At 43.8% G+C, this 12,500-nt stretch overlaps 1 protein-coding gene across 1 annotated transcript; it reads right to left on the reverse strand.

Moving 5' to 3' along the window:
* Positions 1 to 205: 205 nt before the first annotated feature.
* On the reverse strand, positions 206 to 6,391 carry LOC143126082 (CBY1-interacting BAR domain-containing protein 2-like). Its single transcript, XM_076287999.1, has 11 exons — positions 6,372 to 6,391; positions 5,971 to 6,205; positions 5,800 to 5,868; positions 5,539 to 5,640; positions 5,251 to 5,256; positions 4,937 to 5,041; positions 4,580 to 4,693; positions 4,297 to 4,437; positions 2,623 to 2,771; positions 573 to 722; positions 206 to 365 (listed from the first exon to the last, which is right to left on the reverse strand). Exons 1-11 carry the CDS (start codon positions 6,389 to 6,391, stop codon positions 206 to 208), a joined length of 1,251 nt encoding a protein of 416 aa, XP_076144114.1.
* Positions 6,392 to 12,500: the final 6,109 nt, after the last annotated feature.

The following is a 12,500-nucleotide window of genomic DNA, read 5'->3' on the forward strand; positions in this document are numbered from 1 at the left end:
CCAAGTGGTAAGGTAAGGAAGCTTGCTTTACCAACAGCTGGCTGTTACAGCATGTATATCAAAACCACATCACATAATCACACACACACACACACACCGTACTTCCTGCAACCCTGTAAAAGTTCACACTGACACAACTAAGGCATCTCTTTTGAAAGCTTCTCCCTATGCAGATATGGCACCATGGCCTGCGTTGAGAATGAGCTCAGGCTGTAATCTCTGCACTCATGTGTGAATAAGAGGCAGACGTGGATGGTGCACAGCTACAGCACAGGCTGAGACCAGAGTGCTGATCCACACTGCCCTCCTTCACAGCCATAAGAGATTGTGCACAGCACAGCACAGTGCTGATCCACACTGCCCTCCTTCACAGCCATAAGAGATGGTGCACAGCACAGCACAGTGCTGAGACCAGAGTGCTGATCCACACTGCCCTCCTGCTGCCTCTCAGCCTCCTAATCATACATTCTGGTCCAAACTGTATGGCTGTGGGGAGGAGATAAAAATAGATGAGTGAGATCATGTGAAAATAAGTGGTGTGTGTGTGTGTGTGTGTGTGTGTGTGTGGGTACCTGATGGGGCAGGGGTGGCATCGGTGCTGTGGCTGCTGTAGCTTGCACAGAGGTGCTATCCTTTGCTCCAGAGTCACCTCTAAACAAACGGAGACCACGCTCACAGACACGTGCCCCCGCTGCCCTCCACCATCACGTGGCCGAGCCGAGCTGAACAGAGAGGAGAGGAGATGAGTGTTCTGTGTCAGAGGCAGAAAGCTGGAAACCCCTAAAATAGAGCTCCATCTCCCTGAGCTCTCTGGGTTGTGCTCACAATATGGGATTTGTGTGTGTGTGTGTGTGTGTGTGTGTGTGGTTTGGAGCATGAGTGTGTCTACTGCATGTGGGTATGCATATCTGTGGGTGTGTGTGTGTGTGTGTGTGCATGCATGTGCGTGAGATTAAAGGCGAACGCTAATGAGTGGCACAAAAAATATAAAGATGACTGCCTGAAGAAAACAAAAAAAGGTTCCACTGTCACTAATGATATGGGGTTGCATTTCAGGAAAAGGACCAAGAGAGAAGGATGACAGTACAGTAAATGCACAAGTGTACATTCACATTTTGGACACTTTTGCCATTTCATCAATCAAACAGGAATTTTGGTGATGAGGTAGTCAATTTTCCAGGATGATAATGTAGATTGCCAGGAATGAAACTTAATTTCAGGAAAGACATATCAAGTCAATGATTTGGCCAGCAAACAGTCGGAATCTCAATCCCATTGAAAATGTATGGTGGAAATGTATGGTGGAAACTGAAGAAAAAGGTGCATGGCAAGGCTCCATCCTGCAAGGCTGATCTGTCAACTGCTATTCGACAAAGTTGGAATCTGATTGATCAAGAATATCTACATTAGTGTCTATGCCTCCGAGAAATTAAGTTTCCAAAGAAGGTTTTTGATTAATTATGATGTTTTGGTTTGTGATTCCATATTTTTTCCCCTCAAGATTGAGTGAGTCAATATTTTTATATTTTCCAATATATTTAAATCTATCTTTCATAAAGCCAGAATGTTTATCTGTTACAGAAAAATATTTTGGAGGCTCATTTGTGATTTGCCTTTTTTCTAAAAATAAATAAATAAATAAAACAGCTGAATGAACATCCTCCAAGAGTGGTGATTCCATACTTTTTTTTATGCCAGGGGTTGTAAAACCGTATTGTGATCCATATCGCGAAGGTGAAAGGATTTGGCGGTGGTGTGTGGGGTTGTATTGAGCACAATAGAATCTAAGTAATAAAACACCGAAAGTGTTCCTTACTCCTGTTGGCACCTATGTAAGCATGGGCGGATTATGAACTTTTGGGCCCCTGGGCCCAGATGTATTAAGGGCCCCTCACTTATTGTCATATATGTGGGAGAGGGGGTTTGGGGGTCCTCTCCCAGAACATTTTTAATTTGTTTGATGTGATTTCCTGTATTCAGGTGCATTTTAGGGATGGCCAATACTAAATGCAATCAGATTCATAGCCTACATCCTGATTTGTTGATATTGAGGCAATGATTCCATGCAAAACCCCTGGGCCTGGGCCCGGTAGGCCCGTGCAGTAATCCATCCCTGTATGTAAGGGGGCCTTAGGTTTCAATCATGGACAACTGCTGAAAAGAAAACTATGTCCATGAATAGACAGACTGAAGTAAAATGCAAAACAGCAGGTTTTTAGGCAAGCCAGGTTTATAATCATCTGTTATTACAAACAATGTATGCAATTAGACAGAATGACAAGATGTATGATCTGCGTCCATGCAAATATTTATTTCAAATTCTGCTCTAAACTTTTTTTTCTCTGAAATTGAATCAGTCATAACAGTCACAGCTGTTATGAAATTGTGCCCAAGAAAAAAATGAAAAATGCTTTCATCTTTACTGAAATTATACACTGTTATTCATGGCTGTTCTACTTTTTTCTTCTTCTTAGCAGCAACGTGATTCAATTCAGTTTACAAACAGAATTGAAATATTATATAATAACAATAAATATCTCAGGAATTAACAAAATAGCTAATTAAAGTGCCACAAGAGATAATAGTAAACATCTTGGATCTTGGATGCCAACTCATGTCTGCCTCCGCACTCTGGAGAACTGTGCAGCGTATGATTCCCTCAGTGTCTGCGGCTCCTCATACGGCCCCTCTGACTCATACTCATCCTCTTCCTCGTCCTCGTCTTCCTCATCCTCAATGTCTTCTTGTCGACGTGATGTGCTCCTTTGTGACTGTGATTTTTAGGAAAAAAACATTTTTGAGTTGCGGAACAGCAAAAACGGCTTGACTTTTGAATAAGGACACAAAAGCATTAATGTTCCCGTGATAGGCCAACATGGTAACATGACTGGTCAAATTTCTCACTCTCAGGACTGGCATTAATGATTTGGACTACGTATGGATGCTAGCGTACTTATAGCAACACGCTGGGAATCCACAAGCTGAAGTGGGGCACTATGTATTTTACTACTGCAATATACAGTGTACTATTCTGCTAACTGTTTACCACTTGACTTGAAAATGAAACTTCAAACTTGAAGTGAAGTTCCAAATTATTCTGGCACTGGTTGGGCAATAGAAAATTTGTATGTTCTTAATGTATACACTATTTGGAATGCATACTATAAACCTGCTCATTTAATTTGCCTTTTATTTAGCACCAATACTTTATTCAGAAAAAAGAAGAAAACTTCATCAGATGACAACATTAAATATGCCCATTTTCTTAATTCGGTGATGCCCTTTATGTTCTCCTCTTATGGTAGGACAACAAAGCTCAGTGACTAAAAGGCTCAAAAACGCTTTTACATAAACAGGAGAAAAAAGGCAAAAAACTATGTAACATGCCAAAATATTTGGATCTATTTGAAGATGGCATCTCTTCTATAGCGATACCTCTGATTTTCAACCAAAAGCATATTCAGAAGATGAAGAGAGACAGTTTAAAGTACAGGATGTCATATCAAAGTAATCATCTGAATTTCTCCATCTAATTAAGGTGTTTACTGTATTCCACCTGGAATACTGTATCTCTGTTAGATATTTCTTTCCACCTTCATTTGGGCTTTCCACCATTTGTTCACTTTCTCCGGATCCTCTGATACTCCTCGCTCTACTTCTTTTTTGGCACTCTCTCCCTCTCGCTTGCCTCATTTGTTTCTCTGTTCATCTATTTTCCTTCCATCACCTGTCTATTCATTTCCTCCAACATGGTCTGGCGCCAGCTCCTTCAGTAAACACATCCGGCCGCAGTCACCCTGCCTGGGAGTTCTCACTAGCTGACGGAATATTCCCCTCTCTCGGTGCAGTTTCTTTCAATTTCCTCCATCAGGCCTTTCCTCCAACTCCTGCACTCCAGATGCTACAGGCTCTCTTAGTTTACCATATCATTCAGATGAATTTTGAATCCATCCTTTAGATTTCTGTCACTCTTTTATACATTTCTCTTTGTTATATATATATATATATATATTTATAGTTTTCTTTCTTTGTTTTCTGGAAGGGTCCTAGTTTCTCACCAACCCTTCAATAAACCACTGTTCCCAAACCTTTGGATCTTTGGATCTCATCATCAACTACTAGACATATTTCATTGTGTGTAGTGTGGCACATTTTAACCAATGGAGGCATAGTATTTGGAGAAAGGTCACTCTATTATACAAAACTAAGGATCAAACGTTTGATGTGTCAATTTTGCATTTGGATTGTTTGGAAATGTCAGTCAGGCCTAAGCATCAGAGACATGCAGAGACTCACTCGGGTGAAGTAGTCGGCTGTCTGCCTGAGGGTAGGGGAGGTAGGGCTGGAGTAAGGTGGGATTGAAGAGGTGGATCGGACAGTCTGGAGTGTCTGGTTGTCCACAGGTAGATCTGCCACCTGGATCCTCCTGCTGAACAACTAAGAAGAGAGAAGACCACCAATCTGGATCTAACCTCACAGACACTTTACTCTTAGCTTGTCTAGTCTGTCACCTCCTCAGAGTTTCACCTGAACTAAGTTTGTAAGTGATTTAGTGAAAGTGAGTCGTCTGTGAGCCTACCTCAAGGTCTCTGTCAATATCCATCGTCTCAAGATTCTGAAAGGTGTGGGTGTAGACCTCAAGGGCTTTAGCATGGAAGAGCAACTCGACCATAATGAACTCTGAAAAGACCTTCTGTAATTGTCAAGAAATGGCAAAACAACCATTAAACACTCTAGCAAAACATCAAGCACAGACTCTGTAGAAGTGAACACATAATCAATCAACCCTCAGTATTACAGCAGTCTCTGGGAGCATGTCAATGGCAATCACTCACTACACTCACTGTGTACATGCATAACTGCCAACGACACTAATCGCAGGGTCTGTCAATTCATGGGAGTGAGCTGCTTGGATGTGTGTTTGTCTCTGACTAACCTTCACATCCTCTAGTTTCTGTCTCTGAAAGTCAGTGATGACCTCCTCAATCTGCCTGGTGCTTCTGTTGGCATTGTTGGTGGCTTTCTGTGCATTCACCTCAGCCTGTAAAAAGTCCACCCATATAACATATCCACAAAATGTACAGATTTTAAGAGGCTGACTGAAACATTGACCAATGACTAACATGTAGTTTGACTGAAAATAAATGGTTAGAGTTAAAATGGGATAATGAATAAAATCTGTGCCAGGACTGTCCTTTAGGACTACTTCTCTGTAGGAAATGATCCACACAGTCAATCTTAATGGAGTACCTGGGACTGAGGTGATATGTCAAGGTAATGAAGCATGCCTTAATGATATACGACAAACCTGCGGCAGTTGACAAGGGTCATGACACTTATCTTCTAACGTGAATTTCCCTGCCATTTCATAGTAGATTTTACATAGTAGATACATTTAGGCCTATTTTATATCCCAGTGTTTATCTATAGCGTTTGCAATCTGACTGCATTAAAGGTGTTTCTTTGAGCCAAAATAATCTAGTTGAATCAACAACACAACAGAGGACAAACCACAGTCACTCAAATGATAAAGGATACAATGCTCTGTCGGTCTGCTGGGTTTTTCAGTCTGATCTTCTCCAGTTTCTGTAGCTCTTTCATCTCCCTGTTGCGATCAGCATTGAATCTCTTCAGATCTGCCTATATCAAAGAGTATGATATTATATTTTCAGATTATATTGTATTATATAGTAGTTTTACACGTGCTATCCAGTCCTTTATTACACTGATGTTGCTATTAGACCATAAAAAGCGAGATGCTGTTTCTTGAAAAAAGGAAAGTGATATGTGCCCTCTCACCCGCTTGATTTTCACTATTTCTCCATATGCTTTCAGTGGAGTGACAACTCTCGCTTCTAGTCTCTCGACCTGAAAAGAACACATTATCATCGACTTAGTAGGGTACCAGGACATCTACAATAAATAGTATTTGGAGACATTGTACAAAATCTAAATAGTGTGACAGTTCACCTCCGCTTGTCTGTAGTCTTGGACCATTGCCATGTCCTCTGCTAGGTTGTTGATGCATGTTCGAAGTTCGGGATCCTCAGTGCTTGCAAATTCATTCAGCTGCCTAACAAGAACGTCAGCTTTGTCTCGAAGTTTGGCAGTCTTTCGTGTATACGAGGCGAGTGTAGTGCAACATTGACCAAGGTACTTTTCTGCGTCATTCAACAATGATTCTATCGCTTTTATTTGAGAGTCTCTGAAAGCAAAAACAGTCTGCGTTATAGTCACACTTGGCCACCAGAAGATACAGAAACGTTGAGGTCATAGGCTATGTGTTATTTCAACGTTATAATTCAACGCTTGAGCATTGCCAAATGTATAGTCACTAAACGTATTTCATGCGCGCGAGGAATAAGACTTACCTTGAGAAAAGTGAGTTCATGATTAATCCAATCGATTTCGTTAAATAGCCTATCTGACTGTTCACCTGCTGCAGGTAGCCGAGGAGTTTCTATGGAAACAACAACAGATCTCAGGCAATGATCCTCACAAAATGAAGCAGTTGACCACACGGTGGCAGAAGACTCCTAGAAACACGCAAATAATGGTAAACTAAATGGCAATGGCAATGGTAAGCTTTCTTTCTTTCTTTCTCTCTAGTAAAACGCAAAAGTAAAAAAAACATTCCTATTTCCAACTGTATTCCCTAGTCTAAACCTGCAGCTTATTATTTCAGAGAGGGTTGTTGAGGGAGGTCTCCAACTCCATCCTTCACCTTCTGTTCACCTCCCTGACACAGGTGATGTGCTAGCTAACAGAGAAGCTAACTCAAATTAAATTTCAATTACCTCTCTGTGCACTCAGATTATCAGCCATAATGAAATTATTGATGTGTAAGCCTATAGCTAACATATCATTTTCATATAGCCTAACCTATAGCAATGGTAAAAGTATGCAGGCTACCATTTTAGTATGCATTTAAGGTATGCAGGCTACAGAATAATTTTGAGTGGTCTTGGATCTTAATGATATATGGGTTTTTTTTAATACAGCAAATTTATCTCATCCAATGGGCCTACCCCCATATTGCATTCTTATGGATGAGTGAGTCTCTCTGTGTGTGTGTGTGTGTGTGTGTGTGTGTGTGTGTGTGTGTGTGTGTGTGCGTGCGTGCGTGCGTGCGTGCGAGCGAAAAAGACAGCGTGAGTTGTGAATTAGGCTTTGATGTTGTCTGCCAAGTTTCCCTGGTGGACAGCTGTTATGATAAACACTGCTGTCTAGTAGCAACAGATCCCTTCCCTAGGTGCAGCCCCACCCCTTCTCTCCTCTCCTGCTGCTCTCTGCACAGGGAAACAAAAACACTGGCCATGCCAACCCCTTCACCAGCACAGCCTGGCTGACGCTGATGCTCACAGATTACTGGAGGGTTATAAATGGGTAAGGAAGTGCACACATGCACACAACAGCAAATACACACTAACACACTTTCACAGATACACACACATTTACGACTGTATCATGCACCTTCATACACACGCACAACACAAAACTTAAAATGCACAAGTTGTATTATTGCAAAGATGAATGATGAGCTGTACACATACTGTATTTGTATAAATACACACACACACACACACACACACACACACACACACACACACACACACACACACACACACACACACACACACACAAACACACACACACACACACACACACACACACAAACTAACACGCAACATGTGGCATGCGTACAACGCTGCAACTGCGACAAAAGCGGATATCCAAGAACAGAACAGAAATGCGCTATAAATGCACATGAATACACAGAAGTCCACATGCACGTGCATACACACCCCACGCAAAAATGCACACACACACACACAGTTACACACACACCCTAACACACAGTTGTGCTAGTATGAATTGTCATACACATCTGTGCTATGACTCCAAAAGCGGATGGCCCTTGAAATGCGAACACAATGGTTCCCATGCGCAGTGCTAATTAGAAGGGGAACCCCGGGCTGAAGGAGAGGGCCTCGGGGAGGAAGGAGCTCCAGTCAGCGTGCCTCTTAAATAGGGAATCAAAGGCCTGGGCAGGTACACTTCCCTTGCCTGCTGCGGCCACACACTGTGTTCGCTCGCGTGAACAAGGGGACCCCAGCGAAGAAAGGAAGGAAGGGAGGACAGATGGATAAAGAGGAACAAGGAGGAGGGAGAGGACGGGAATAGAGAGGAGGAGGAGAGAAACTGAAAGAAAGGGCCATGCCAGCACAGAGATAGCAAGTTCATTGAGATACGGGCAGATAAAGGGTAACCCAGGTCAGGGCACGCTGGTGTGTTTTCTCTGCCCCCTTCATTACACTTTGTGTGGTCTGACATGATGTTCCCCAAATCTTCTTCTTTCATCTCTCTCTGTCTCTCTCTCTTTCTCATCTCTCTCTCTCTCTCTCTCTTTCTCTCTCTCTGATGTTACACAATCCTCTTGTTTCGTCCTAATGGTGAGGGAGAACATTTGCTCATGTCTGGCGTGGAGCCCTGTTTGGGTTTTTTTTTTTTTTTTTACCCCTGATGGATCGCTCAGACCTCTCGGTGTCAGTCCACTTCCTGCTCACTCCCGCCAGCTGCGTGTGATGGAGGGGGTGCGTCATCATAAATGAGGAGAAATAGAAAAATGAGTTATGGCGTCGGCTGCCGCCACAATAAAATACACCGTTTCCCCCCACACGCACACACGATCGGTTCCCAGGCAGCCAAAACCACAGCACTCAGACGAGACAGGCAGAAATAGAGAGAGGGAGAGAAAGAGAGAGAGGCAGAAAGAGAGAGAGAGAAAGAGAGGAGAGAGAGAAAGAGAGGAGAGAGAGAAAACTCATGGATATAAATGTTGAACGCACACAATCAGAGGCGATGACATCTTTCTGAGGTGGAGCCAGAGGATCGCTGTGTTTGAGATATTACTTTCACGCACGCCCGCTCATTGTTATTCTATCACTCTATCATCCCCCTCTCTTCCTCTGCTCTTTCCCCCATCTAATGATGAAGCCCCTGCATGACTGTCAGCGGGCCTCTCATCTCGTAGGGTCAGGGCCGATCCGATTATGTAGCTCACCTCTGAGCTCTGCCTCAAGTGCCATGTTGGAGATGTCACTGAACTTCCTTCCCTCTGCGTGAGATGACGTACATGTACGCACACCGACTCACACCCACTTTTGAAGACAGCGCGCTAGGCCAGGCTAGGGTAACGGTAGGGTGACTAGAGGTCCCTCCAATGCCCCCAGAGTATCAGCTCTCTCCCACAAAGTGTGGCCTCATTTTTACCCACCGCCCTCCGTAGACTTCCCTTAGCCGTCCATGGAGAGGACCTGACGTCGCTCCGTTGTTGGGCTGTCTTGATTAATGCCTGGCCGTGTCCTTCTTGTCCTGCTGCCCTCCAAGCGGGGCGCCGTGGTGTTTTGATTAGACTGCGCTGGCGCTAGCACAGGCTGGGCTGTGACGGGTGTGATTAGAGGGCCTCAGTCAAGAGGAGGATGTTTAATGTGAAACCTCGAGGAGTTTCGGCCAGGGAAGTGTGACTTAATCTCTGACTCTCTCTCTCTCTCTCTCTTTCCCTCTCCCTCTCTCTCTCTATCTCTCTCTCTCTATCTTTCTCTTTCTTTCTTTCTTTCTGGTGGTCGGTGGTAATCAGAGGGTAGTCATAAGCACAGTATAATCTAGCGATTACCGTGCCTCCAAACATCCTTGCCTAAGGCATCACTCACCAACCAAATACATCACGACAACTTTTGCCATCTTTGTGTGTGTGTTTGTGTGTGTGTTTGTGTGTGTGTGTGTGTGTGTGGTGGAGGGGGGACGGTTGATTAATGAGAGAAAGTTAGCTGTGCGATAGTTATTTTCCTTTGACCAAAAACGTCCCACTAGTCCTTAATGAAAACACAAAGAGAGGAGTCTGGAGTTTGGGCGGGTGAGGGGGTAGTGATGGATGGGCCCTTTTTGGAGGTCCCTGAGACTGCTGGGTATAGTTAGGTCACTCTAAGTATGCAAACAGCCCCTTCAATAATTTATGTGAGAAATAACTTCATTTAAGAGTACTATGACCTGTGGAGTGGAAAGGGTGCACGGATAAGGCCACAGAACCAGAGAGAGAGAGAGAGAGAGAGAGAGAGAGTGTGTGTGTGTGTGTGTGTGTGTGTGTGTGTGTTTGTCTGTGTGTGCATGTTTGTGCACAAGAGTAAAAGAGAGAAAACAGTGGCTGCATTGGTACTGTCTGCAATAAGAGCTTAGTTAGGCCCATATTATCCAAGACTGCTTTTTATTAAAAATGACAAGAAGGATTTATAGTTGTGTTTCAAAGCAGTGAACACATCCTTCTCTGTTCATCACATTGCTCTTGTGAATTAGGGCCGAGGAGGGAGAGTTTGGGAAGAGAGCAATGATTCAAGCTTGAGGCCAAGCACATTGTTGCACACTTATGTTGATGAGTCCAAATGTATTGCTTACAGGGAAATAAAATTTCATGTGTGTGTGTGTGTAGTTGAGTGAGTGGGATGGGTGAATGTTTTGTGTATTTTTTTGTGCGCTGAGGTACGAAGGGAAAATACATGATTCTGTGTGTGTGTGTGTGTGTGTGTGTGTGTGTGTGTGTGTGTGTGTGTGTGTGTGCATGCCAACTTCGGGCAGCCAACATGCCCTGTGGTCAGCTCCACTCTGCCAAGGGCAACAGCCTTGTTGGTTTAGTGAAAGACAGCTTTTCACAGGTCACTGAAGCCTTACCTCTGTCTGCTCACATCCCGGAGCCTTCCTAAGAGACCAGACGGGATTACCAAGGAATCTGTGTCTCGCTTAAGAGCCCATTTCTCCTGCTCCACTATGGTGGGCTCCACCGCGTCTTTCACACACAGCTCCGCACACTTCACTCCATCCTTAGGTGCAGTGGTGTAGTCTAGTTAGCTGTAGGCCTAGTGGGTATACTGTGGTGTAGTCTTGTTAGCTGTAGTGGGTATACTGTGATGTAGTCTAGTTAGCTGTAGTGGGTACACTGTGGTGTAGTCAAGTTAGCTGTAGTGGGTACACTGTGGTGTAGTCTAGTTAGCTGTAGTGGGTATTCTGTACTGTGGTGTAGTCTAGTTAGCTGATGTAGTCTTGCTAGCTGTAGTGGGTATACTGTACTGTGGTGTAGTCTAGTTAGCTAGTGGGTATACTGTTATCAACCCCAAATGTTAATACGTATCCTTGCCTATTTTAAGTGGGTACACTGAGATGGTGATGTTTTTAAGTGGGTTACTGTGTAGTCCTGAGTATCACGTAGACTACACCACTGCTAGGTGTTACTTCTGCACCTTTGTTAAACTGCTTTTATTGTTGCTTGTTTGTCCTCTGCATGTCTGTCAGGCCAGTGTTCTGTTGGGCCTTCTCATAACATCCATTAGGCTATATATCCTTGTCTCCTAAACAGGGGGAAAAACGAATGTGACCAGGTACGCATTGTCCTCTGATCAAGTCCCCAATTCACCTTTGCAGATCATGTCTGTGGTACTTAAAAATGAGACATCCAGCTTTTAAAGAGCACAAGCTTAAGTATTCCTCAGGGATTTGCTTTTTCTATGAGTGCATGACCTTCCATTCCCAGCTCCTAAGCTTTGCATGAAGATCCAGCGATCTCCTGCTGGTTTCTATTTCAACTCTGAACTTGATATGTCCGTGGGTTGTGGATTTGTGTGCTTTCTTGTGTGTATGTTTGTGTGTGTGTGTGTGTGTGTGTGTGTGTGTGTGTGTGTGTGTGTGTATGTTTGTGTGTGTGTGTGTGTGTTTGTGTGTGTGTGTGTGTGTGTGTGTGTGTGTGTGTGTGTGTGTGTGTGTGTGCGCATGTGTGCAACATGCAAATTCGAAGAGACAGGCAAAGAGAGAGGGAGAGTCAGAGGGAGGGAATCCTGCCTGCGTGATGTTTCCACTTCTGCCCGGATGAAAAGTTTCCCTCCTTCTTGGAGCCCCCCCGAGCTAAATAAACACTCCTAATTGGCTGTGGAGCCCCAGAAGTCTGAGGTTTCATTTACTTTTGTACAGTAGTGCTAGGAGAGGGAGAGAGAGAGAGGAGAGAGAGAAAGTGTGTGTGTCTGTGAGAGAGAGAAAAAAAATTGTAGGAAAGTAGGAAAATCGAAAAAGTGGGGAAGAAAGAGGACAGAACTGAGGGAAGCAAAAGGGGCAAATCACTCTGACATTTAAATGCCCATGAATGACTAAAGTTTGGGGATCCACCATGGAAATTCATTGTATTGCAATGCTGATCTCAGTTTTAACACTGTGTAGTGTCTGCCTTTCATTGATAGAGGTGCCCTCTAGTGGAATATACTTGAACTGCATGATGACAAGCCTAATGGACATGCCTGCAAGCACAACTGAAAGTCTCAAATCATAGCCATACGATACAATCTGCGAAAAGGATCATGTAGGAGAGAATGGTTCTGTGGTGACTGATCATTTCCACATGTGCACAAGTAAACTGTAGGGATCCCCTTGCAGCCAAGTTCCATTTTGACATGTGCATTGTG

This window comes from Alosa pseudoharengus, unplaced genomic scaffold (assembly GCF_046254945.1).
Source record: "Alosa pseudoharengus isolate Yale_2024_CS ecotype anadromous, Long Island Sound unplaced genomic scaffold, YU_APseudo_1.1 YU_APseudo_1.1_scf_16, whole genome shotgun sequence".
Taxonomy (NCBI): Eukaryota; Metazoa; Chordata; class Actinopteri; order Clupeiformes; family Clupeidae; genus Alosa; species Alosa pseudoharengus.

Bases quoted from the DNA above. Each gene is read 5' to 3' on its own strand.
- LOC143126082 (XM_076287999.1), bottom strand. From the start codon at position 6,391: ATGAACTCACTTTTCTCAAG. The intron at 4,694-4,936 runs GTTAGTCAGAGA...TGACAATTACAG, and splicing joins AGAAACTAGAGGATGTGAAG to AAGGTCTTTTCAGAGTTCAT. The intron at 4,438-4,579 runs GTAGGCTCACAG...CTCTCTTCTTAG, and splicing joins ATATTGACAGAGACCTTGAG to TTGTTCAGCAGGAGGATCCA.